This window comes from Trichoderma asperellum, chromosome 6, assembly GCF_020647865.1.
Source record: "Trichoderma asperellum chromosome 6, complete sequence".
Taxonomy (NCBI): domain Eukaryota; kingdom Fungi; phylum Ascomycota; class Sordariomycetes; order Hypocreales; family Hypocreaceae; genus Trichoderma; species Trichoderma asperellum.
The window spans coordinates 1,421,689-1,447,831 of record NC_089420.1 but is presented as its reverse complement, the minus strand read 5'-3'; the positions used below and the strand labels follow the sequence as shown (position 1 = coordinate 1,447,831).

The 26,143-nt window shown below is 49.5% G+C and overlaps 9 protein-coding genes across 10 annotated transcripts; 4 read left to right on the top strand and 5 right to left on the bottom strand.

The window, feature by feature from the left end:
* Positions 1-54: 54 nt before the first annotated feature.
* TrAFT101_009930 (uncharacterized protein) lies at positions 55-2,591 on the top strand. 2 transcript variants are annotated; one of them, XM_024908051.2, is made up of 3 exons: positions 55-599; positions 686-1,071; positions 1,152-2,576. In XM_024908051.2, exons 1-3 carry the CDS (start codon positions 325-327, stop codon positions 2,366-2,368), a joined length of 1,878 nt encoding a protein of 625 aa, XP_024761137.1. In that variant the 5' UTR covers positions 55-324; the 3' UTR covers positions 2,369-2,576. The 2 variants fall into 2 exon arrangements, with proteins under 2 accessions (XP_024761137.1, XP_065984924.1); XM_066128800.1 differs by having other exon boundaries at positions 55-1,071; positions 1,152-2,591.
* Positions 2,582-7,734, bottom strand: TrAFT101_009929 (uncharacterized protein). The gene is made up of 5 exons (XM_066128799.1): positions 7,079-7,734; positions 6,141-6,423; positions 5,103-6,066; positions 4,549-5,031; positions 2,582-4,485 (listed from the first exon to the last, which is right to left on the bottom strand). The coding sequence occupies exons 1-5, from the start codon at positions 7,260-7,262 to the stop codon at positions 2,980-2,982; spliced, it is 3,420 nt and encodes a 1,139-aa protein (XP_065984923.1). The 5' UTR covers positions 7,263-7,734; the 3' UTR covers positions 2,582-2,979.
* Positions 7,735-8,027: 293 nt separating this feature from the next.
* Positions 8,028-10,826, bottom strand: TrAFT101_009928 (uncharacterized protein). The gene is made up of 2 exons (XM_024902490.2): positions 8,931-10,826; positions 8,028-8,864 (listed from the first exon to the last, which is right to left on the bottom strand). Exons 1-2 carry the CDS (start codon positions 10,780-10,782, stop codon positions 8,608-8,610), a joined length of 2,109 nt encoding a protein of 702 aa, XP_024761139.2. The 5' UTR covers positions 10,783-10,826; the 3' UTR covers positions 8,028-8,607.
* An 899-nt stretch (positions 10,827-11,725) lies between these two features.
* TrAFT101_009927 (uncharacterized protein) lies at positions 11,726-13,736 on the bottom strand (the record flags this gene model as incomplete). The annotated part of the gene is made up of 4 exons (XM_024906666.1): positions 11,726-12,976; positions 13,042-13,394; positions 13,462-13,566; positions 13,631-13,736. The coding sequence occupies 4 exons, from the start codon at positions 13,734-13,736 to the stop codon at positions 11,726-11,728; spliced, it is 1,815 nt and encodes a 604-aa protein (XP_024761140.1).
* A 743-nt stretch (positions 13,737-14,479) lies between these two features.
* On the bottom strand, positions 14,480-15,071 carry TrAFT101_009926 (uncharacterized protein; the record flags this gene model as incomplete). Its single annotated transcript, XM_066128798.1, has 2 exons — positions 14,480-14,928; positions 15,017-15,071. 2 exons carry the CDS (start codon positions 15,069-15,071, stop codon positions 14,480-14,482), a joined length of 504 nt encoding a protein of 167 aa, XP_065984922.1.
* Positions 15,072-17,041: 1,970 nt separating this feature from the next.
* Positions 17,042-17,676, top strand: SYB1 (SNAP receptor, synaptobrevin; the record flags this gene model as incomplete). The annotated part of the gene is made up of 3 exons (XM_024908053.2): positions 17,042-17,131; positions 17,368-17,599; positions 17,657-17,676. The coding sequence occupies 3 exons, from the start codon at positions 17,042-17,044 to the stop codon at positions 17,674-17,676; spliced, it is 342 nt and encodes a 113-aa protein (XP_024761141.1).
* A 1,206-nt stretch (positions 17,677-18,882) lies between these two features.
* Positions 18,883-20,478, top strand: ARG6_3 (Protein arg-6, mitochondrial; the record flags this gene model as incomplete). The annotated part of the gene is made up of 2 exons (XM_024908054.2): positions 18,883-19,151; positions 19,206-20,478. The coding sequence occupies 2 exons, from the start codon at positions 18,883-18,885 to the stop codon at positions 20,476-20,478; spliced, it is 1,542 nt and encodes a 513-aa protein (XP_024761142.1).
* A 1,051-nt stretch (positions 20,479-21,529) lies between these two features.
* Positions 21,530-22,996, top strand: TrAFT101_009923 (uncharacterized protein). The gene is made up of 3 exons (XM_024906667.2): positions 21,530-21,860; positions 21,924-22,029; positions 22,113-22,996. Exons 1-3 carry the CDS (start codon positions 21,591-21,593, stop codon positions 22,685-22,687), a joined length of 951 nt encoding a protein of 316 aa, XP_024761143.2. The 5' UTR covers positions 21,530-21,590; the 3' UTR covers positions 22,688-22,996.
* A 642-nt stretch (positions 22,997-23,638) lies between these two features.
* On the bottom strand, positions 23,639-25,024 carry TrAFT101_009922 (uncharacterized protein; the record flags this gene model as incomplete). The annotated part of the gene is made up of 3 exons (XM_024909756.1): positions 23,639-24,670; positions 24,775-24,822; positions 24,878-25,024. 3 exons carry the CDS (start codon positions 25,022-25,024, stop codon positions 23,639-23,641), a joined length of 1,227 nt encoding a protein of 408 aa, XP_024761144.1.
* Positions 25,025-26,143: the final 1,119 nt, after the last annotated feature.

Sequence of the window (26,143 nt, the reverse complement as noted above, 5' to 3'; positions counted from 1 at the left end):
AAGGTTGTACTATAAGGGCGCTAGCAGCCGGCGTAATTTATAGTAGAGACAGTAAAGGCTAGTAGGTCGTGAGGCTGCGAGTTGTTTGTACCTGCACGCAACAGATGACGAGTATCGGTACATGACCGCGAACAGCGAATCAGAGACGACCTGCAGCTCAACATCTCCACTCTAGTGTTCGCTGCGCTGGAGCTTCACAGCGCTCAGCCTCGTCAAGTTCGAAGCTGTTGATCATCTACAAACGGCGTCGCGATTGGTCATCGTAGCTGACCTCAATGAGGCTGCCAACACCACCAACCTTGGCATCTACGCATTGAACCCATCATGTCTTCAGAAGGCGGTCCGCCGCTTTCGCTACGGCCGTTCCCCGTCGCCGACCAAAAGCCCAAGAATCTCGCCGAATTCATTGCTCGAGTCAATGCCCAGCCTGGCGGCTTCCGCAGCATAACAGAGGACAAGCTCCGTGAAGAACTCAGAAACAGCGAGGACCCCGAGGCAGCCACCGACCAGGATGAAGAAATGTCCGAGGCGGCTGGGGAGGCCGACATAGCAGAGAAGGACCCCAATGTTGCGCGGATGGAAGTCTTGAAGAATATCGAGTATGCAGGCTCTTATATGATATAATATACAGGACCATCCTTTTTTGGCTCTTGAGATGAATGCTCTAACGCGCTATAAATTGCAGTATAGCCGGCAACGCTGCTCTATTGACACTCGACTCCATGTCCCTCCTCCTCTCCAAACAGAATCCGACGCAAGCAGGCTTGACGCTATCACAACAGCTCCGCGACATGGTCGGCATTGGCACTCTCGGCGCAGATAAGCTCAATGATTCAAACGCCACGCCTACAAAAACAAAAGATCAGGAGGCGACCGCCATGGGATGGACCCTTATGGAAATCAACAAGACCAGAGATTCTGCAGAAGAGGCCGCTTCATTTTTAGAAAAGGAGATCAACTCTGAGAGTAAATACTGGGAAGATATCGTCGGAGTCAAGAAAGCCGGCTGGTCTATAAGCAGAGTTCCACAGGAGAGACATACTTTGGGAGTCAGATTTGGCTTTTCAGAAGGTATGTTTGGGCTCGAGTCGTGTGCTTGTACAAAAAAAAAGGGGGGGGATGAACCTAGAAGCTAACGTCTTTTTCTCCAGCTGCTGCCGAGTTTAAAAACAATGGTCTAGCGCCCATGTGGCGTGGCCATGATGGCTCTGCAGATCTCGACTTTGGACGATTGGGCGGCGTCTCAGAAGCTCTCGTCGTGACGTATGAAAAGGACGGAAAGGTCATTGGCCGATCTACTACACGGCCGTCCTCTGATGACGAATCACTAGAGGCTCGAGTACTAGAAGCACGCAACACAATCTTCTCGCAGGAGCTGTGGCACGAGCTCACCAAAGAATCCCGCTCACTGGCTGCCTACGACGTAAAGCCTGAAGGCAGGAAACTGGCCTGCCAAATCGACGAAAGAACAAAAATCACATTGGAACTGCTGCCTTTGGAATCATGCCCCTCGCCTGAACAAGACATGCCAGAAAATGGCCTAGCAGAAAAGATATCCATGGCTCTGCATATTCTCCTTAGCTACGCGCATCGATATAATGAGCTCATGAGAATACGGCCCATCCCCCCTCACATCTCCCGCTCCTCTCGCCAACAATCCTACGCCCTCCTCCGCCCTGTCCTCGCGCGCACAATGTACCTCAAGAACGTTGAGGAATCCATGCAATACATTGGCTTATTAGTACGAACCCTCCAGAAAGCCGGTATTCAATCTTCATTCATCCTACGCACCACGCAGACGAACGCTTCCGACCCCAACTCTCGCGGGCCAAACCAGCTATCCACATCGCACACCTTGGTCCGCAATCTCCTGCAAACACAAGACTTCACCATCGAGCTCACCATACTCCCCGACATCTCCCTCACCATCCGAGGCCGTTCATTCAGCTTTCCCGTTACGGCAACCTACTACTACATCCTTCTGCCCCCCTCATCTCCTCTCCCCGCCATGTGTCCCCCCTGGTCAGAAGGCTATCCCAGCGTCCAAGCCCTAGGCGACTACCTCCGCACCGCCATCGTCTGCATCCTCACAAATCACTTTGTCAAGATGCTCTCCTCCCCTTCTTCAACAAGCGGCGATGGCTCCGCTCTCGTGGAAAGTGCCCAGGGAGCCGATAAGAAGAACTTCGATATACATTTTGCCCTAGAGCTTGGAGATGATGTTGAAGAATTGACCCTCTCTGTCAATAATGCCGCCCAGAGCGAGGAAGAAACCAAGATATGGAAATGGTCCGTAAATGGACCCAGCGAAACGACTTCGGCGGAGCAGGTTGTGAAGACGCTCATCGAAGAACAGGCTCCAATTTAGAGACTTAGGAACGAGAAGTAAATAAGGGTGAAGTAAAGACAGAGACACACAGATGGAGATAATGGAGATGCTTAATCATTCGCGATTTGCAAACAGCGCTTGGCACTCAGATAGTGTTTTGTAGGCATCATATAAACAGGCTATTGGAGTTTCGTTTTTATCTCGTTGAGAATTCAACAACAAATATAGTTTACCACACATTGCGCAGATTTTGCATGTCATATAATGAATTTCTAGTATTTCTACTTAAAAAGAAATATCTTAGCGTGTGCGTAAACTATCGTCATATCTATCATCAATTTCATTAAACATGTCAAGTGTCAGCCTTTCTCGACCCTTGCAAACCTATACGATCCTTGACCCTTCCGCTATTGCCAGAGCAGCGTCTTGTGCGCTGGAAAGGTTTTTGGGTAAACCATCAAATCTTTGCGAGCAATCGCAAAATAGGAATATAAAACACATCTTAAAAGCAAAACACTTCTCAAATCTCTCAAATTTCCCCAAGAAGGGAAAAGTGTTAGTAGAGAAAGAAAAGAAAGAAAACAGAACAAACCACAGAAAGAAAGAAAAAAAATCTGTTATAAAGCTCGCAAATGCATCTTGAGAGCACTCTAGCGGCCGTTGAAAAGAAATTTCAGTTCATTCACATTGAGACGTCCAATCTTCATGCTTTCGGCTTCATCGAGGGCCGCCTCCACCATCTCCTTCTTCCGATTCTGGAGCTCGACAATTCGATCTTCGACAGTCTCACTGGTTAGGATGCGGTATACCTTCACCTCCTTCTTTTGGCCGATGCGGTATGCGCGATCAACAGCCTGCATCTCAATGTATGGATTCCAAAAGGGATCCATGATAACGACGCGAGATGCTGCGGTGAGATTGAGTCCAGCATTTCCCGCGCGAAGAGACACCAGCATGACCTTGACGTCGTTCTTATCACGGAAGTCCTTTGCTGCATCAAATCGCTGCTCTGAACTCATGCTTCCATCGTATCGTCTCAGTTTGCCTGGATAATTGTCGTGCCACATAGCCACCTCCAGTAAATCCAGCAAGAGAGTCCACTGAGAAAACACAATTGTCTTTTCTCCGGTTTCGTAAATCTGTTTTAAAAGGTTCATGCACTCCGACACTTTGGCAGCGGGTAGCCAAGTCTTCCTCAGGTAGCTCATGTACCTCTTGAACGCCTGTCTGTTTTTGGATGCTTCGTGACGAAGAGTCTTCAACATAGAGGGCTTAATTTCGGCTTGCTTCTTCTTGCCCTTCCTCTTCTTCTTCTTTTCCTTTTTGATTCCCTCTTGATCTTCTGATTTTACATCATACTCGGGTTCATCATGCACAATGAAATCTTTCAAATCGCCATAACGATCTACCTCATCATCGTCGTCGTCGTCGTCGGAGCCATCTTCGTCAGCGTCTGAGCTGTCAGTGTCGTCTTCTTCAGCAGCCGATGGTTGGACACATTCGGGCATATGCACTTTTTGAAATGCATCATAGGTGAAACACTTTCTAGGATCGAAGAGTCCACGGCAAACAGGGCACTTAGCCTTGTCACTTTCATTGCCCTCTTGGAGATTCGCCGCAGCTGCGCTGTCAACCAGTTGAGTCAGACACTGTTGACAAGAATCATGTCCGCAAGGGATATAAAACATAGGAGACTGAACAGCATCGTAACATATGGGACACTCAAATGCGTCAGACTCTTTGATCCTTGCCACAATATTTGCATCTAGGCTCTTGACTAGCTCAAGCATGTCCTCACTAGAGATTGGTGCAGTGTCATCCACGTCCAGGTTGAGATGGGGATGGCAGCATGCTTGTCGTAGTCGAAGCAGTAGAACAAGGATGCTCGAGTAGTTCTTGCCCACGCTACCATCGCGCAGATACTTGCTGAATTGTACCTGAGATTTCTTCTCAAGTTGGTTGTAGAAATCGCGCTCATCTTTGGACAGCTCGGCATACAAGACTTCTTCGTGTTTGTGTGGCAGCCGGAGAATAGGCTTTCCATCCAACTGGGAGTCCTTTTTACGACGAAGCATAATAGCCTTGAGGAGAGCACGAAGTCTATTCATGGCAACACTCTTGGGATCACCGTTTTTCCCAAAGAGCACACCAAAGCTCTGCAAACAATTAGCTCATTGAACTCTGGGAGTAGACAAAGAGTGAAGGGGAAGGGGGATTACCTGGCGGAACTGTTCCCACACACAGTATGGCTTTATGCGGAGGAAGCATAGCAGGGAAAAGAGCTCACCAACTCCGTTCATCATAGGAGTTCCAGTAAGGCACCATCGATGTGTCGCTCTCAACTTGTGACACGCCTTGGCAGTCTTGGTATGCTGGTTTTTAATGCATTGCGCCTCATCGAGAATAACTCGGTAGAAAATGGACTTTCTCGGGTTCAAAAGTGGAAACTTGGTTGCAATAGCTCGATCGTTAAAATCGATGTTGCGGCTCGAGTTTTCTTCCATGAATTTATCCAGGCGCTTTAGCTCTTGAGCTATTGTGCCATACGTCGTCAACACAACGTCGAATTTGAGGAGATCATCGGTCGTCGCCTTTTTGTTATGATACACAAACACAGATAGTCGATGTGATGCTCTCGTCTTTTTGTAGATTTCTTCTTCCCATTGTCGAATCAAGGCCAGCGGGCCAATAATCAAGTTGGTCTACAAAAAGCTTGGTTAGCACAAAAAAGCTTGCCAAATACCATGTCTATGGTATCCTAATCGAGGCTCACCTTAGGGCGGGACTTTGCTGGGCGGGACAGCATAAGGGCCAATGTTGATATAGTCTTACCAAGACCCATATCGTCGGCCAGAATGCCACCCTTGTTGGTTCCCTCCTCCATCTTCTTCATCCATGTCAATGCGACAATTTGGTGAGGGTAGAGGGAATTCTTAAGACCCTCTGGTGTTCCATCGCGATTGCCTTCTGGGATATCCATGTCAGGGCGGATATTCTTCAGCAAATCATCCAACTCCTGTTCTGTAACCTTGGGATCATGTAATGAGTCGTTGATGTAGTCCATTATGCGGCTAGGCAACGGATTTCCGAGCTCATCTAGTCCGTTAATATAATCAAACATGCCAGTTCTATTGATGATATCCGACAAAGGTGTTCGGCTAGCATTGCTCGCAAGAGTCGGTGCTCTGGCCATGCCAGGAAACGTTCCTGGCATTTGTCCATTTAATCTATGCTGCATATGGCCGTTGCTATAAGGAGATGCGGCTGCAAAAGGTTGAGTCATGGCTGCATATGATCCGGGCACAAAGCTATTAGCATTGGGAGCTCCGAGGGGATATTCCACCTGCAGTTGCTGCGGGTCTCCGAATCCTGACAAAAGGCTGTATGGATTATCAAAACTTGAGCCTGGAGCAGTTCCGGCCACGATAGAGTTCCATGATGCTGAATGGGATCCATTAGACTCGATTCGAGGATTTGATGGCCTTAACTCATCGTCAGAGAGGATTTCTAAGGGAGCTTGATGGGCATTAGAGCGCTGTGTGGCCATTATCCTGTCAAAGGCTGAAGGCTGCTCGGGGTCAGAGCTTCTAGGTGGCCCAGAAGCACGAGGGTAGGAGGGTTGTGAGTCTTGGCTTGAAAGAAAAATGGCCATCTCTCTATCTGCTTTCTCCTGCTCGTGTCTATCTGCTTGTCGAATCTGTTCTGCAATGTACGTCGCATCGGATTCCACATCAGCTCTGCAGAGCCCGTCAGTTTCCAGACTTTTAAATATGATGAAAAGGGCCAAACACGAATTGCAGAGCTCACATACCCAGTCAGGTCAATAATCTCGACTTCTTCGTCTGATAGTGAAGGAGGGGCAACAGCTCTTGGGCGGACTCCAAAAGGTATTGGGGTCGTCCGTCGAGACTTACTCGACTCACGGCCAGCATCCAAATGGGTTGACTCAAAGTCCCGCTTTCGATTCCTCAGCGACAGCGAGGCTGGACTCACTCCATCTGCAGCAGTCAACGGCCTGTGTGGAGTCTCCATAGCGGCTGCGCTGTAGTGCGGCCTCGAGGGACCAGCAGTGGCTGGTGTTACCCGGTTATGGACTGGTGTTGAAGAAGAAGAAGGTCAGCACCAAAGAGTTCAATCGCTGCCCGACAGAAAAAGTCAAGAATAGTCCTGACGGAGGAGTAAATCAAGAAAATATGTTCGGGGAAAGACGCGGGAAGAGGCAGCCAATTGGGCACCTTCACGTCGCACAAGGAGCAGGCCCAAGGAGCGTTTGCTGAAACAAGCAAGCTCCGAGTGACTGAGACCGTTGCCGGCACAGGAGTAACTGAGGCTCTGGTGACAAGAGAGAGGATTTTCACCTCTTGATATAATCCAGCGGGTGAAGTGGCGTGAATGCAAGGCAGCGGGAGGCGAAGGAAAAATTACGATGCAAGGGAGGAAAGAAGAAGAAAATGTATCAATGCACAGACCAGAGCGAAAAAGAGGAGTTCTTGAAACCGTGAATTTGAAAGCTTCTTCTTTTCTTATGACTGTTTTCCCCTTTGACGCAACACAGTCTCTTCTTTCGTTTTTGAGATGCAAAGAGAGAGAAGCGCCTTAGTGAGGCTGAAACGAGACATGAGAGGAGGTGACGCCCAAGGCCACGAAACAGTGATATCAGACGATAGCAGATAACGATGACTCAAAGGAAAACGAACGAAAGTATATAGAGGTACTAGAAAGCACAAAGTTTCAAAAACAAGTACTTACCTGGCGTTGCTGGAACATCTGGGCCCATCCTCCGCTGCGGTGTTACGCTTCGGCCATCTAAGAGCATCATATCAGCACCTCCAAACCAATAAGCCATCGTGAGCAGTCCGAGAGAGAAAAAGGCGAAAGGGAAAGAAAAAAAAAAGGTAAAAATGGTGTTTTTCCTTCTCCATACCTTCCTCATCTTTTTTCGCCTTGGAAAGGGCCTTCAACGCCCTCTTAAGCCTCGAAATCTCCGCCCGAGCCTCATCGCGGTCCTGTTCCACACCCTCAAACGTCTCGCCCTGCAGCGAGTCCAGAATCACCTCCTGGACCGTCAGCTCCTCCTGGAGCTCCTGACAGTTCATCGCATGCGCTGGTCGCGCCCTATTGGTACACAGCCGTGCAGGAAGAAAAAAAAATAAAGAAGGTTGTGAGGCTGTACAACAAGGGGGGTGAAGGGCCAGATTAGGCAGTCAGCGCAGCCTTTTTTTTTTTTTTTTTTTTTTTTTTTTTTTTTTTTTTTATAATTCTTTTACTTCTCTCTTCTTTCTCTTCCGATGCCCATGAATCGAGCTCCTCTCGGTGATGACGGCGGCCAATGAAGTTCTGCACGCCCTTGAATCGGTGTTACCAGAGGTGTGTGTTGTCAGAGACAAAAGCAATTCCAGCTGGAGGAAAAAGTGTTGCCACGTTAGTCAGGCATGAATACAGAGGTATCGTCATGCAAAGAAAGGAAGGCACGGAAAGTGGATATCGCGATTGTGTTGAGGCGCCTGCACAAGGTTGCCATGAAGAGAACGAGATGCAGAATGAGGCTTAGGCCGTGAATATGACGAAGGTGCTTAATGAGCGATGCGGCGCGTCGCGTAATCCAGGTCCAGCATATGCAATTGATTTTCACAGTAGGTAATGCACGACTTGCTGTAGGCTGGTGGAGCCTGGCTGAAAGAAGCAATTTCTAATGGAGCTGGATTTATGGGCCCTTGCTGCCAAAGCCGCAAAACAGGCACCAACGCCTTTGGAGCCGCATTGAACATTCGCAGCTGAACCCGGCCTGCAGCACAAGATTGATATTTTCGGTATTAATATATAGTAATATTAAGTAGGCAAACACGCTTTGCCACAGCCATCTATACCCCCCCAAAACGAGGAAAAGAGGAAAAGAGAGAGAGACAAGTATAGCAAATGCCAAACCACAAGCGAAAAAAAAAAAAAAGTATACGCTCACGCTATTTTCCCTGCCCCCATCAAAAAAGATACGAGTATACAGAGTGTATATACCAACCCAACGCCTCTAATGAAGTGGATATAAAAATCAAAATGCCACGCAATGACAGGAGGAGTCCCTCAACTTGAATCAGATCCGCCAGTGATTTTGTGCCAAACTTTATCTATCTTGTCGGAGAACCAGTCCCATATGCTTTGCAATTTGTCTGGCGGTGATGAATCTGGAGCGCCATCTGGATCTTGAGGCTGTTGCGTTGGTGTCCCCGCTGCGGCTCCACTTGAAGCGGTGTGCAGCTGGAGCGAAGACGTCGTCATAAAAGTCAGTTGCTCCGACGCAGCAGCCGAAGAAGAAGTTGTTGGCTTGGGGGGACCGACGGACGCTCAATGGTCTTGGTCTTCGCAGCTTGTGAAGATGTCGAAGTGAGAGAATAAGATGTAACCGGATCTTCCGGTATCTTAGGTTCATCTTCAGACTCGTGGGTGCCAATCGGCTGAAGGGGTAGACGTAACGTTCCATTGTTGGGCTTCGGTGTCAAGCCAAGCGAGTCACAGAGCAAATTATAGACTTCGATATTTTCTGATACAAGATTTAGCCACGTCTGAAACAATTCGGTGAGTACCATCCATTCCACTTTTGACTTACGGAAAACATCGACTTGGCTGTTCGCTGGATGAGGAAATGCTGGGCCTCTCGCGATGAAGATAGCCCTCATCAGCGGGTGCTCATGGTCATACCCGTGCAACCCACGAGGATGGTATACAAGGTTCTCCTTCTTAGCCTTCTCTACGTCAAATTCTTCTTTGGCGGCAATAGCCCAGCCGGTCTTGGGCACAATCCATAGAGGAGCAATGCGGTCGTTTTTGGAAAAGTGATATCGCTCCGGCATGTTCACATCACGGAGATAGACTTCAAAGTTGGGGTTAGATTTGGCCTTTTCCGCCAAGCCGTCGTATAAACCTTGTAGGTCATCGGGATTCTTCGGCCGAAGTCCATACAAAGGCCAGCCATCAGTGTGCTCAATCTTTGAGGTATCGATAAGATCCTCTAATTGGAGCACTCGAGTTGTATCTGTCGTAGCCATACCATGATCCGATACAACGATAACATTGACAATGTCTGTCAAATTTCGCTCGTCGAGTCCTCGGAAGATCTTGTCCATCATCGTATCGACCTTCTGAATCGTGGCTCGGATCTCTGTGCTGTTTGGCCCATATTTATGGCCGTGGCTGTCCACGTTGGGAACATATGCTGCAATGAGCTGTGGTCTCATCTCTTCGACCGCAACAGATCCACTCTCTTTCCCAGGCATATCCAGCCACCCAAGAATCCTTGAAACCTTGTTATCCAGCTCCTCTTTGCCATTGAACTTATCAACAAAGGCAGGCTCCTTGTTTAGGATGTGCGCTTCGCTTCCAGGCCACATGTGAATCGCAGTCCGGACACCCTGCTTCTCAGCCGTCACCCAAAATGGCTCTCCGCCCCACCACTTGGGGTCCAGACTCCGAGCTGGATCTGTATAATGAAACTCTGCCTCCAATTCGGGGTCCCAGAAAGTGTTTCCAACGATACCATGAGCCTCAGGATATAGGCCAGTGGCAAGCGTATAGTGGTTCGGGAATGTAACGGAGGGGAACGACGGGTGCATCCATTTGGGAGAAACGCCCTCTTTGACAAAGGCATTTAACCTTGGTGTGATTCCCCGCTGTAAAAAGTCGGCACGGAAGCCATCGAGACTTATAATGATAGTGGTAGGCGCAAACAGCGCAGTTCCGTTGCTGACAAGATGAACTTTAGAAGATTTCGCCGACTTCCGCCCCTTTGAAAGCTTCCAGGAAGCCAAGACTAAAATCGCAAATCCGATAGCAATCAACGAGTGAATGAATAGCCAGCGGCGCCAGCTCCGTCCTCGCTGTACCTTTGCGTTAGCAAAAGCATTGAGGTTCCGACGATCGTACTCTTCGCTTTCGCTGCTGGAACCCGTAGAGCTGCCCTCCTTCATGCCTCCCTCCTCCATTTCGTACATCAGCTCACCGTCCTCGCCATGCTGGGCCTCTTCCAGGATCCTCTTCCGCTTCGTTTCTCTTCTTGTACGTCTCTTCTGTTTCCTATTCTCAGACGAGCCCTTTTCCGCCGTGAGATTCTCGTTCGAGGAGCTGCCGCCAGTCGATATACTCCCCAGACTGGGCTTGCGCACCAGATTCTTGAAGGGATTAGGGAGCGCAAGAGCCGAGCCTCGCCGCACCAGTTCCTGCTTGCGTCTTGAGTCCGTCACCAGTTGGTCCAGCTCCTCTTCTTCCATCAGCACGATCCGGTCGTGGGCAAGGAGTTCGCGGCTGTTCCTTGCGCGCTGCTGCAGAGCATCGTCTTCACTGTCGGTATCTTGGTCTCGACTGTTGATAGATGACGCGTCATCGTCGTATGCCATCGCGGACAAGAGGGACGAATTGTCGCGGTCCACTCTTGCCTTTTTTGCATCTCGGCGACTGAGAGACATCTTGCCACGGCCTCAGAGAGCCCCTGAGGATGCAGCAAAGCAATTCCGCAGTCGTGCTATTCAAAGATCTTAGCAAGAGGCGAGGGTCCAAGATCGGCTCAATTATCCACCGGCCCACTTAGGCTGGCAGGGTACCTAGTACATGTACTTTGATTAGCGGGGCAAGCTGCTACCCTACTCTTAACTTCAAAATTGACTGCAATAGTTCTTGAGAACTCCGTTGGGAATAAGCTATTAATTACTAGGTAGACCTCTCCTTTTATCGTCTTCATGTTTACATCCGCCATTTGCCATCTTATATTATGCTTTGTTTTTTTTTTTTTTTTTTTTTCGTCTTGAGATGGTACCATAACCGCAGTGGTGAGAAAGCTGGTGCATAGGTACACTACCATATTATACTTTGGCTTCAATTCCATCCTTATGGGATGATATCATCTTTACATACGAGTACGGTAATTCTTTTTTTTATGCCATACTGATTGTATACAGAACTTTACAGCCCGGGAAGACAGAGACATTTGGTGAGGCATTATTTCAATATTGCTACTAATTTCTCACATGGTTGTCACCGTTGTGAGAGGCTTCTTATCAGTGTAAGCTGGCGTAGCCTCCATCACATACGCATGTCACGCCGCTGAGGTCGAAGCATTGTATATCGATGCTATTTTAGACAGATCCATATAAACTCCGTACGTTACAACGTTACATGGTTAACCAAGCCAAAAAAAAAAAAAAAAAAAAAAAAAAAAAAAACGGAGGAAGAAGAAGAAGCCAGTCTCGTCACTGTTCCAAGATGATGCCCCGAAATACCCCAGATTCGCCATCGGAAATACAAAAGAGAGCGTCCTTAGGTTAAAGATGGTTCCCAAAATGAAAAAGACATAAGAAAACACCGACATGTGTGCCCAGTGTCAGAAAACCACGCTTTAGTAGCAGATCAGTCTCATAATCTTCTGTTACTGCTGCTCCCTTCGGTAGATGCTCCTGCGGATGACGACTCTGCCACAACAACACTGTTCCGGAGGGACGGGTTCTGCGGCCAACCTATCGGCATATTCGAAGATCGCCGTTGACTTGCCCTACTATGCCGAGCCGACTGGTTAATAACCAGGGGTGCTTCCGTCGAGGTATTGTTTGAGCTGCTGCCCTGCAGACTACCATTGCTTCCCGAATCTCTGCTCTTTGTAACTACCTTTTCTTTGATAACGACTCCTTTTTCTTTCTCACCCCTTTTTCGTCCGGCAGCGGCGGCCGCGGCTATACCTCCACCCGCGGCAAAAGTGGTGATGGCTGCTGAGGCAGAATAGTAAAATCCTTTGGCAGAAAAATAACACCCTTTCAGCTGAGCTACAGGCCCTTGACCAGATGTCTCGTCCAGGAAAAGGAAACCCATGGTTCCTATCACGCTAGCGATGACAAGAATTGTGAGAATGGCCGCCCCAAACCTATCGCCTCCGTTGATGGGTGCATAGTCTGGACCATTTGGCTGGTCCCGACCCAAGTCATCGCCGCCACCACCAGGGTCTCCTTGGCTGGTGCCTCCCCTGTCGGCAGTGAGGGGAGCACTGCTATTGCCGATTAGGTTGGCCATTGTGACTTCAAGAGCCGCCATTTGCTGACCGACACCAGTCGTTCCATCGTAAGAGTTGTTACTCCAGATGAGGCCGCACATACGCCCATTCTTGCCGCCGACGCATTGCTTCGCCGCAGCAATCGAGGATGCTCGGAGGTATGGCATGACTGTATTATAAGTGTGAGGAGCCCATTTGGTGATGTTGGCCAGCCAGCGACTCAAGTATGCCTTGAATGAGTGCTCATCAACGTTACAAGTACCGACCGACTCACACGCAACCTCTGCCATGATATTGCTTTTGGGGCCCGTGAAGAACACCTTGCTGCCAGTGATGAGATTGTCTAGGCGATCCTTCCAGACCTGCGACTCTGTATAATTATACATGGCAGCTGCACCGAGGATCATGCCTCCGGCATTGTAGGTGAATTGATAAGGCGTGAGGACGGTACAGTTGGTCTCGACATCGGCGCCGTCATAAACGTACCAATTTGTAGTGTTGATGAACTTGACGCCAATCATCCAATTCCACGTCTTCTCGGCCCAATCAGCGTAGGTCTGGTTGCCGGTATACAGAGCCAATCTGGCACCGAGGGCGAAGAAGCATGCCTGCGAAATTGAGTTCTATGCATTAAGTTAGTTTGATTCGACGAATGTTTATATTTGGGCAGAGCATGGGTCCAGCCCACCTTGTAGTCGAATCCGTTATTCCATGTGAAAATTTGCCACCGCAAACCACCTTGGCAGTACTCTGTATCCCATCGAGAAGCCTGAGTGTTGAATACAGCTTGAGCAAGAGCAAGCCATTGTGGCTTGTCAGCAGGGGGATTTGGAAAGTTGTATTCGGCAGCCGACATGACGGAAAGACCCCAAAAGCCCTGGTCATCATTACCTTCTGTCCGAGTTTGATTTCTTGGCATATAGTCGTTGGTATCCCCGACTTGGAAAAGGAGAGCTTGCTGCGTGATATTATTATAAGCATCATCGCCAGTATAATACCAGTAATCGATGAGAGTACCCATCATAGCACCGGCCTCCCACCCTGAGAGCATTTGTAAGTAATGTGTCGCAGGGCAGTGCTGATAAGACTGCATGGGGAGACTACCTACAGTAATACGGATCGGGAAGAAGGCCGGGCGTTTGGCCAGGCTCATTGCCTTTATAAAAAGCTACCAAATCCTCTGCCATTTGTTTGGATATCGACGTTATAGACTCTACAAGATCCAAATTAGCCACTGATCCAATGCAAAACGATTGGCCGAGCTGATATCATCCTACCGCGAGAATCTGGGTTTAAGTCATATGCCGTGGCGAGCTGGCTGGTTGCTAATAGCAATGCCGTAGCCACGCGGACCAGCAGCGGCACTCGGCTTGGATTTTCCATGTTCGAAAATACGTGTTTTAGACACGAAGCTCAAAACCTGGTAGCGATAGAGAATCCCATGGGCCGGTGGTACAAGTAAAGAGTTTGTCAGCCGAGGGTATGTCGAGGCAGAGGCGGACCGCAATACGCTACAACTTCAGATCCATCGGCACTGCAGGATTCACACTCGAGCACCGGCACGAGGGCGAGAGTATTCGAAGCAGCACACGAATTCACTAAGCGAGTGACGTTGAGCGAGAGACAAGGGATGAGACAAGATTTCAAAGGACGGGGCACCAAGAAAGAAAGAAGCGAAGACAGGACGAGACAGGCAGCGTCTCTGTGGAGAGAGAAGGGAAATACGGGATGGACAAGCAGTGTCTGCGTCTACATAGATATCCAGAAGCGGTCCGGCTGGGGAGCTGCCACCGGCTCCGGAAGCGCTTGCATCGATAGCTCGCGGCATCGAGCCGAGCAAGAGCGGATTGACGCTCTCCTGACGTACGAGCAGAGCTGAGGAGCACCACCTTGGTAGGACTCTTGCTACAGAATCGAGCCCATGTGGCGAGGGAGTATCTTGGCCGTACTGGCCCCGGCAGCCTGTATGAGACAGTACTTTGGCGCTACATGGCGTCCGGGCCATGGAGCGATCTCTGCCTCTTTGCTTGCTTCTCTGGCAGACGGCAGTTGGAGAAAACGCCACAGGAAACCTTGGTAATGGTGGGAGTAACACAGCATTGGTGGCACGGCTGCTGTGCGCCGAACTATCTCAATGGCGAGCTGGTTCTAGGCCTGCGCCGCCAAGATGCGGCCAAGATGCCACCCAACGGCCCAAATACGAGAGCAGAGCCGCAAGCAGCAATGACAGCACGACGGCCCCGCTGAGGCCCGGCAGTTCGTGCAGAGCGGCGCGAGCCCATCAACCCAGTGCCGGGGGAGAGGCTGCTGAGTCCGGGAGACAGGAGCCACCTCGCTGTCCTGGTGGCAGCCAGAGGAGGCCATGATGGCCAGATGCGGAAACAGGCTGCAACGGGAGCATCGCAAGGGCCGCAGCGGCCGCAGGGAGGCTTTTTGTTGTTTTGTTTACGCGGCACGGGCACAAGGTGCTGACCGATTAACCCATCACTGTTTTTGCCTTTTGTTTCTTCTCGCTGAAGGGGCGCCGTGGCTGCTCCCTGTGCGGTGGTTGGTGCTTCAGCCGGCTCCAACACCGCTGAATCGTGCAAGAAGTAAGCTTGTGTTGGTGGAGATGGTATGGAGTCGGCTAGTTCAAGAGCCACCAAACCTACGTGGGCACATACATACTGAATGGGGGAAACAAAAGGGCGGAGGACTAGGGACAGCGCGGAGCAGCATGCTCGATAAGATCCATGGGCGTCGCATCATGAACACAACATGCTTCTAGGCGATATTCTCGATCTCTTCTCTGCTAGTGTGTAGCACGCTGCAGCGCAATGCCCGTCATACAGCGATGGCTTATCTGGCTCGAAATGCACCTACTTTTGATAGGGCAGGACAACGTCATTGCACCTTTTAGCTCTTTGTGATCTGCAAGATTGCGTATGAAAGAGTACATGATTGCGTCCAGAGGGCCATCTGTTGTATGCACCATCCAAGGCACCAGGACAGAGATGGAAAAGAGATGGAAAAGAGAGTGATCAAAGACGGGTTGGTCAGCCTAGTAGTAGCATTACGCTGTTGTGTTTGGTTCTTGGGTAGCTGAAAGGTTCATGTGGTGCCTGTGCTCTCTTCCTTCAGCCCTCATGCATAGGTAGGTACAGCATACTATGTATTATATGAGCACTCACATCATATTCGCTAGACGAAAGGAATCGCAGCTCGTATCGCCTGCATTGGCTTCAGGTACACCGTGATTATGCATTGTTTAGAGCTCAAGGGTTTGACCCTAAACTCTGACTATTGCGATACATCTATAAATACATGCACTCATACGAAGTGATGATTAAGACCAAGACCACTACAGTACGGTTACTGTCGCAGACTTATTGCTCTTATCTAGTGTCTTAGTGGCGAGGGCATCCGCTAAACAGCGAGCCTAACGCCAGGCAAAGCATTACTAAGACGGCGCCATGGATAGAATACGCTGCAAGGCTCGCTGAAGTCCTGTGCCTGAAAAAAAGTGGCTGCTTCGTAATCGTAACGATGCTTGTACTCTGTACTTCTTGGCTCGTACTTTGTCGTGGTCTGCCAATGGCTGAGGTAGATGCGCACGGATAGATGTTTGAACCCGGCGCCGCTCTTCCATCCATAGAGATGCTGTTGCACTGGTACGGAGTCTTCTGTGCTTTTAATAGTAGATTTCAGGTACACAAACGCTTTGCACCGACTAGCCGCTCGTCTCGTTCTAGGAATGCGTCAAAAGTCGCAAGCGAGGCGCTTTCGTCGATGCGATGAAACCGGCCTGCGACAGGAGGGAGTTGGTCAATTACCTTGTTGATCCGAAGCCGAGGCCTCGACATGCGCACAGTCACGCAGGTGGCCAAGGCTAAGTGCTTGTAGGTCATCTCTGGACATGGCCAAGCTGAGCAGCTTTTTCTTTTCAGCCTTTTGGAAAAGGCAGCATTATCAGCACACTTGTATTCGTATGTAGGCGCAAGTGAGACTCCAGGTACTGCTACTAAGGGCGGTCCGTTGAGTCGGCTTCTGGCCGAGGGGCAGCAGATCACGTGCACCTGTGAGAAGAGCGCAGAGCCACACTTGGCGGAGGGGACTGTGGCGGGGCAATGTAGCAGTACAAGCAGGATTTCAGGACTTGCTCCCGGAGCCTTGGGATGGTGATTCCGGCGTCTTCTCCGGGCATCCCAGAATGACATCTAAACCTCTGCAAGGCTGGCAAAACAGCGCAGTCAATGAGGGCTTATAAATCTCCAAATGACGCGCCCAGTGATTAATCGGAAGAGAACAAAAAACATGGACGACGCTGGGCATTCATACCGCGCCCGAAGGCGGCTGGAAGAGTGGATACGGAGTTGGCCGTACTCGGTACTTGTACTCGATACTTGTACTTGCGGTAGCGTGAGGCTGGGGCGGTTCCGTAGTCTCCGCGCTGTCGTCAGCCTGGGGGGCAACGCCTCCAGCAGGTATGCTCCCTAGGCCTAGGCGAAGGGGCTGCTCGGCGGGCAAAACGTAAACTTGTCTTCCTCAAAATCTCTGGCTGCCATTACGAACCATCCTCTCTCCATATCCGTAACAACACCAAACCACTTGCAACGTTGTCGCTTGAGTGCGCTCTACACTTCTGATCGCTCGCTCTCCTGCGTTTTTCCTGTTCGAGTCTATTGTATTGAATATTATACCCCGTCAAAATGTCCGAAGCTCCATATGATCCCTACGTTCCCAAGGGCGGTGCCGACCCGCAAGCTGGTGGCCAGTCGCGCACGCAGGCGCTCCAAGGTGTAAGTTTAGTTTAAATGTCGGACGAGATCAGTCTTTGACTTGAGACGAAATACCTTCCGTCTACGAGCCTTGATTTGCCGCCGAGTTCAGATTTGGCGGGCAGCTGGTGCGCTCATTATTGGGCTTTGTCACTGAGCAGTAAATGATTCGGGACTGCGGCCTCAGATTCATTCGATTTTTCTCGTCCGAAATGTCTAAAATATCCGACACAAAGGCTAATTCTTTTTCCGCATAGGAAATCGACGCCACGGTCCAAGTGATGCGAAAGAATATCGAGAATGTGGCTCAGCGAGGTGACCGCCTGGATGTTCTGCAAGATAAGACGGATAACCTGGCAGAATCTGCGCAAGGTTTCCGTCGCGGCGCCAACAGAGTCCGCAAGCAGATGTGGTGGAAGGACATGAAGATGCGAGTCTGTATCGTTGTCGGAATCGTTCTCCTCCTAGTTGTTATTATTGTTCCTTCTGGTATGCTCCCCAATAAGCCTTTGAGAATTATAGCGAAATACTGACTAGAGACTACAGTTGTTGCGACACACCACTGATGCCCTACTTTCTTTTGTTGGAGTACCCTGTTTTGTAACGTCGATGATGAATACCAGACGTCGTTCTCTGAAGCTTGAAGACTGAGCTCGAGATCAAATGAAAGGATTACGAATTGTTATTGGATGTTGGTTCTGTAAATGATGGAGTTCGTTGAAGACACGCCCCAGACTATTTTCACGGGAGATGTTGTCCTGAGGACTCTCAGGCTGGATTATGTGTATGACTTTGCAGGCTAGGCGTTCTTTCCGACCAATTGAGATAATGCGTGCTCTCTCTGGGTCTAGAGGAATCATAATGGGCTGATGTCTGGCCATGTTTTTATAATTTAAGCAATGGTATGGCCGCTGCGATAACTGCCACGATGCACCAAAATGTGATCAAATTTGCAAAGGCCTCATATGGAGTGCCAAATATAACCAGCAAAGATTTGAGCTCTGCTCTGACTTGATGACGCAGCCAGTGTTTTTTTTTTTTTTTTTTTTTTTTTGAATGGGATCTCTGAGACATTCTTCGACCTACTTTCTCCAGCCAGGTTATCAGCAGAGCCTAAGAGAACCTCTCTAATCCAATCAGATCAATTCGCTGGCTGCACGTACTGAAATGGCTTTGGGAATTAGTAGATCACGAACACGAATTTTCTTCTTACCAACGCTCTCACATAATAGTTTGGCTGAGCGAGTTCCCTATTCATCTTCCAACTAATATGACCTGTTTATGTCACTATCGTGCCGAGGCTCAAATGCCAAAACTGTTTCGCCAAACATATATGTCCATGTAGGTAGAGCTGAAATATGTATGGGCAAGCTATAGCCGCTTTCACCGCTCTAGTGATGACTCTATCACATGCCCTGTTCCGACTGCTGTTTAATCGCATTCTGACATCACTCACGGCAAGATCTACGCAGCTCTTTTACTGCTCATGAGAATTCTGACATCAAGGCCAAAAGCTCCGCCTATGCACATCATTTTTACTTGCACAGAGTGTGACCAACAGCTGAACATCCATCTTGTCTGGCTGGGAGGGTTTCACCGCCTGCCCGCAATTGGGAGCGATTTCGGGCGGGTTGTTTTTTCTGCCCCTCCCCCCACATATTTGCTAGGCCAAGCTTGAGTGACTCTTCTTATCTGATCTTAACCTTGCGCATCCTCATATCTTGCTACTTTCCAATTTGCCGGGTCAATTGGACCAGAAAACTTCGTGAAACATGATTTCTGCAGCCTCTGTGGCCCTGCGGGCCGGTGCTCGACGAGGTATTCCCAGAGCTGCGGCTGTTGCTTCTGCTCTCAACGCCAGTCGCAGGGGTATCTCAGCGACGAGGTCTCTAGCTCTTCCCGCGAAGGACCGAACTCGGGAGATTGTCGCCCAGACCGTGAGCAGCATCGGCAGCAAGCGCGAGGGACAGCAGTATCTCAAGCTCTTCACCTCTGTCTCGTCCCAGAAATTCGCCGTCATCAAGGTCGGAGGCGCTATTTTGTAAATATGTACCTACCAATATGAGTGCTGTGTTAATAACGCTGCTTTACACAGAACCGAGTATCTTGAGGAATTGTCTCGAAGTCTTCTTTTCTTAACAGAGCTGGGTCTCTACCCGGTCATTGTGCATGGTGCTGGCCCTCAGCTCAACCGCCTCCTCGAGGAAGCCGGCGTTGAGCCTCAGTTCGAAGAGGGTATCCGCGTTACCGATGCCAAGACACTGGGTGTGGCCCGCAAGCTCTTCCTTGAAGAGAATCTCCGACTAGTGAACAGACTGGACGAGCTAGGTATTGCGACTAGGTCTCTCAGCGGTGCCTTCATGGCCGATTACCTGGATAAAGAGAAATGGCAGTATGTCGGAAAGATCACCAAAGTTAACAAGGAAGCAATTGAGAAGTCCATCGAGGCTGGATACATCCCTGTGCTTACTTCTATGGCTGAGTCTGAAGACGGCCAGCTTCTCAACGTTAACGCAGATGTAGCCGCAGCTGAGCTTGCTCGTTCACTGGAGCCTCTGAAGGTGGTGTATTTGTCCGAGAAGGGTGGTCTATTCAACGGCGACGGAGAGAAGATCTCGCACATTAACCTGGACGAGGAGTTTGATCACCTCATGGCACAGCCCTGGTGCCGTTACGGTACACGTCTTAAGATCAAGCAGATCAAGGAGCTTCTCGATACTCTTCCCAGGACATCTAGCGTTGCTATTATCCACCCTAGCGATCTTCAAAAGGAGCTTTTTACAGACTCTGGCGCCGGTACTCTGATCCGACGCGGAGACAAGGTCCAAAAGGTGACTTCTGTCTCAGAGTTTGAGGATTTGGATAAGATCAAGGCCAGCCTGATTCGAGAGCGTGGGGGTCTCGATGCCGAAGCAACTGTTGACCGGTTCATTGACTTCCTGAGGGAGAATCCTTTCACTGCCTATTTCGACGATGCGACGCAATGTGTTGCTATTGTTATGCCAGCTGGAAAGGACCGACCGATGGCTACCCTTGCTACTCTAGCCATCACCAAGTCTGGCTGGCTCACCAACGTTGCGGAGAACGTATTTGCCGCCATCAAGAAGGACCACCCTAGCCTTGCCTGGACTGTCAATGAGAATGACGAGAACTTGACCTGGTTCTTTGAGAAGGCCGATGGCAGCTTTAACCGCAACGGAAGCGTCCTGTTCTACTATGGCTGCGATCTTCGATCCGATGCTCTGGCTCCGGTATACGATGACTTTGTCTCTCACGGACGTGCTATGTTGGGTGATTCCAACCTCGAGGCTCGACTGCGACGTGCCGCCCAGGCCGCGAGCGAGGCTTTGAAGGGCTCTCAGGCCTAAGCTTATTCTAGATCATGTCCCTGTTTGTTCCGTGATGGACAAGTTGGCGACGAAGTGGGGATTCTTATAGAGATATTCCTTGAATGTGATGGAATAAGAGGGGAAAAGAGGCGAAACGAAAATGTAACATCATCCTTTACGGAGTTTAATGGCGGGAGGCTTGACTGGAAATATAGCGGCCGATTGAAATATAAATAAATATGTATTATATTTACAAACTTGTCTCATCAAATCATGTTGCTGAGGCGTTGACGACGGATCAGGCAGCCGCAGTCTATATCACAAGTAGGAATGGTCTCGATAGAACTCAGCCCGCCCAAGTTGCAGCATTTCGCTTAGCCTGTATCAGTTTACTCCACGCAATGGTCCAACCTCCAAAGCATCAGCAGTTTTAGAAGAGGCAATTCACGTACGCAGCAGTCGTAACGAGGGGCTGCAGCGGCCTTTTGGTTTAGACTCTGACTTTGATGATGACGATTTACGGAGAAATACACATCAGTTGATAATGTGCAGCGCTATAGTGGAAGACGCATATTAGTACGTTGAGACTCCATTAGAGCTTGGATCGCTGTGCAAGGTACCATGTGATCTCAGAACAGACTGTCAACTCCATCAACAGCATTGTCTAGCGGTCTATTGGGATTATAAATATTGATAATACTTTCGAGGAACATATGCTATGCTAGGCGAGTGGTAGCTTGTCCTGTTCCAGTAATTAGATTTCGCCGTGAGTTGCTCTGATTTTATGGGCAGTGACATACATCCCAATGATAAGCTGAGTTATCTATGTGCCAGTCAACCACGGTGTTATCAACAGTTTACACATTTGCCAACCTTTGTGATTCTTGCCCACATAGCGTTTAATGTATATCCAATGATCCAAACATACGCTTGTCTCGACCATGGCCTCCGCGCTCCAGCTGTCGCCAAGCTGTCACGGCAAGCAATGAGCCTGACCGCAGCTATCACGTGACTACGCATTCAATGTGCGCCAACGCTCCCAGAAACGGTGATGGAGCTCTGGTGGATTCGTAGAAAGCTCCCCAAGACCACACTCCCTTTTTCGATCTTTCCCACCACAAAACAGCGCCAACACGTTTCATTCTCCAGCAATGGCGTCGCGCTCACCATCTCGAGAGTACCGCCGGTCCTTGTCACGGTCTCCTCCCCGGTCTGACGACTCGCGCTCGCCGCCACCAGCGCATCGCCGTCGACGCTACGATTCGCGATCCCCGTCGCGTTCGCCTCGATCCAGATCGCGATCGTTTACGCCGCCTCCTCGTCGCAATGGACGTCATAGGAGTACTAGCAGAAACAGGAGCCGTGATCGCGGTAGGGATTCTCGATCGCCCGGCGAGAGCCCTCTGGCGAAGAGTACAAAGGTATGAAAGCTACGTAAATCGAGCGCAGGACAAACGCAGGTGCTAACTTGGCTACGAAAATAGATTGTGGTAGAGAGACTGTCGAAGAACATTAACGAGGACCATCTTTATGAGATATTTGGTCAATTTGGACATATCAAGGATCTTGATCTGCCAATCAACCGAAGTTGTCAGTCATATACAGAGCCGCCTCACGACCTCTAATTTACCTTTTCGTGTCGTTGTTGCTAACATGTCTTGGACGAATTATAGTCGGCACAAATCGAGGCACAGCATACATCCTGTACGATCACGAAGCCGACGCCGAAGCCGCCATTTCACACATGCACGAGGCGCAGGTCGACGGCGCCGTTATCAACGTCTCCATCGTCCTACAGCGCAGAAAGCTATCGCCCGCACCCCCTACAGCTCGGCGCGGCGCCAACATTGACCCTCGAGTCCCCTTCCAGGGCTCTCGCGGAGGAGGCCCACCTTCTGGCCCGATGGGTGGTGGTGGAGGAGGCGGTGGGCGCCGTCGCCTCTCTCCAGCAAGTCGATACGGTCCTCGCTCTGATGTCTACCGACCCAATTCGTTATCACCGGCCCGATCACCTGGCGGTGGCCCTCCATCTCGTGGTGGTGGTGGTGGCGACGGCGGTCGATACCGCAGCCGATCCAACGATTCATACTCTTCTCGCTCTCGATCCAGATCACCAGGACCCAGACGACGGGGTGGAGGAGGAGGGGGAGGTAATGGAACTAGTCGGCATGATGATTATGATGCCCGACGCCGCAGTCGCAGCCGCAGTTTCGACGACGATCGTAGCACAGGTCGAAACTATAGGTAAAAGGAAAGAGGGAAAGGGCCCCTAATTAATGGCATGTCTTTTAGGCTTGGGAAATAATCTTTGCTTCTTGTTTTAAAAACCACTGATGGCGTTGGGAGCTCAAAGGAAAGGCACAAGGGGGGGCCTGTGGCAAATGGACAAACAACAATAATGTTGGAACCGCTGGGTTTCATAACTCATAGGGCTTGTGAAGTTTTACAGATATCATGATGGCTAGATAAGCCTAGTTAAATGGTTTGCGTATGTTGGGCGATTGCCTCGAGATAGACGAGATATCACTGCAATAATAAAAGATTGTATGTCATACCGTCTTTGCTGCTTCACAGTGTGCTATTTGGAATTAATCATTCTTGTCTTGAACGTATGGTGCTTGCTCTTATTTCCTGAAATGCATTTACCCTGCATTTTTGCTTGAAATTTCTTAGTAGGTAGATTATGGAGTAGTATATAATGAGGATTATGGCCATTTCTGAATATTTTAATTAAAAAATTAGTTTATAGACTATTATTCACTCTATGCTTGGACCAAACACGAAGAGATCGGGCAGATATGGCATTACATCATTGTACCAGGTTAATTTGAGATGTACTATGTTTTTATTGAATAGGTAGGTATATATGCTGCAGTGAAGTTCCACTAGATCCATTGAATAAGAAACAACTTGGCAGTTAAAGGCACTTCATTTATGAATACTCACTCATGGTCACTATAATCATCTTCTTGTTGTCATGGATAATTATGCCTCTTTATTATATGACCTAATTCCAAAAAAAAAAAAAAAAAAAAAAAAAAAAAAAATCCCGAACATCTAAAACGTTTCATTACTTCCATCTACCAATGAAGGTCCACACATCTGCTTTAAAAAAAAAAAAAACATCCTCCCTCCTCAAATCGGAAAAAGAATATATACATCTCTCTAAATAAAAGATAACAAACAAGTCCCTCCACTCTTAAAACAGCATTCCAGCGCCAAGCAAACCCAATGCCACTCCAGCAGCACGCATATCCGCCGTAGCAAAAGCTCCAGCTACATCCTTGCTCCTGGTTGTGAATATGCTGGTGCTCGTGGTTGTGGGCTCTGCAGTGCTGCTCGCTGAAGTTGTTGTGACGGGGCAGCTCACGGTGCAAGGCAGCGCCGACGTAAAAGGGTTACGAGCCGAGCTGACGGGAAAGACGGGCGCCTGGGAAAGCGCCGTGGGGTTTGGCACGGCGGCATCGGCATCGGGGTTGAGCACGTCGGAGATGAGATGCATGATGCCGTTGGCGAGGAGGATGTCGGGCTGGACGATCTGGGCCGAGTTGACGTATTTGTTGTTGCCGGCCTGACGGATGACGAGCGATTCGGGAGCATTGCCGGCGGCGTTCTCCGCGAGAGTCTGGAGGCGAGTGCCGTTGGTGAGAGCGGAGGAGACGAGGACCTGGTTGGGGACGATGTGATACCCCATGATTCGGGCAATGCTCTTGGCGTCCAGGTGCTTGAGAGAACCGCCAATTGTGGCAAACGCGCTGTCAATGGGCGCAAAGATTGTGATGTTCTCCTCGTAGGAGACCTTGGGCATGAGCTTGCCGGCGTAGAGCGCGCCCAGGAAATTAGGCACGCTGAAGGCCTCGGATGTGTTTTGTAAACGCGCGGGAGGCACGAGCAAGTTGTCAACCACCTGGATGAGACCGCCCTGGAACGTGATGTCGCCCTCGGTGAGGGTGCAGCGAGTGCCCATGCTGGTAGTGAAGACGACGTCGTCGCCGGGTTGCTTGGCGATGAGGACATTCTGTCCAGATGTCACGTTGGTGTAGCGTGTGCTGGTCAGGAGGGTTGGCCGCACGTAGGTCGGACCTGTCTGGAGAGCATTTGTGGCGACAGTTCCTTGAAGGATGTGATATTGCAAGAGAGGCACGGTAGTGTCTTTGTCAGTTGCGTTCCACACGCCGTTGAGGGCAGTGTAGGGAATGTTTTTAAAGGCTTCATTGGAGGGTGCAATGATCTATTAGTTTGTCGAAGGTTAGTAAAGAATTGACAATAGGATATAGGTCAGACGTATTTATGAGTTAAAAAAAAAAGAATGAAAGAGAAGAAAGAATAACATACTGTTACGCCTGCATAGTTGGGAAGCTGAAGAAGAACATCAGGATATTTCTACAGAAGCTAGTTAGCATCAACTGGCGATGACTGGATCTTATATATTACGCACCTGAATGAGTTCATAGTACGTGGATAGATCTTTGTTGCTGGCTAGCACACTGCCCAGATCTTGGGGCGCAGTGGCTGTTGATACCACCTTTGCTGAAGCGATAGATGCCAACAGCGTTGCCGCGGCCGCAAGTCTTTTTGATAACATTGCTGCTGTGAGATTAGGGTCGTAGAGAGGGAGGGAGGGCGTGTAAAGTCAGGTCAACTTGAGAAAAGTGTCTTGAATAACGACGAGGAAAACAAAGAACAAAAGAAGGCGTATGTCGGTATGCAACCAACAACAGCAGCTATTGAACTTGACAGATTTAAGATAAAACAACAACTAGAGGAATAGAAATCTCTGGTTGTTGAGAAGTGCTGTTGTCGTCGCCCTCAGGTCTGGTTGCCGAGTACCGAGTAAAGCAATTGGCTTCAAGGGGTATGGATGGCCTTGAAAAAATAGCCTGACAATAGTGTGTAAGCTAAAGCCAAGCGATGCAGGATGTCCTAGACGCCTCTTACAACTATAGCACAACAACTCAGAGCGCGGAAGCAAATAGGCGAATATTATGAGGAGGCTGGACGTTGCCAATGGCGTATGAACAAAATAGATATACTTGTTGGGTTTCGAAGAATATCAGGCAGTGACATGGACAACAAACAGAAAAGATAATATGATTAGGTATCTATGATATGATCCTTGGACACCCGTGAGCTGGCAGCATGCAAGGAAGAGAGAGAATTATAGAGAGATATTGACTGAGCTGAACGACTGACCGCCTACGAAAAGATGCTTATCCACGCCACTACCGTAGCACCGAGTATATCGCCAAACGGGCGTGTTCTCTAGATTGGCTAGAAAACTTACGAGGTTCCTGGATGATCGGCATTGCGGCCTCTTTTCCTGGCCATGGTGTTTGGGCGGCGGCCGGACGCAAAAGCTAGCCTGCCGCTAGCATCCAGCGGCTGGGATGAGGCTTGATTGGCCCGGGCTTCTTTTTTCTCTTCTCCCTTGCAAGCTGCATGTATGTACAAGTAGGTATGCTATCGTATGTATCCATGACATGGATGGATTTGCTAATGCTACTTTGCCAGCTGAAAGTGTGGCTGGGCATGGGTGTGCCGTGATGCTGCAGCAAGCTCCTGCAAGGGAGCGAGGAAAAGAAAAAAAAAAAAAAAAACTGCAAATAGAAAGGAGCCCACTAAACGCAAGCAAAAATAACAACAACAATCCTGGCCTGGAGGGGTAGGCAAGCGGTGCTAGAAAGGCGCGCAACTTGCATCAATG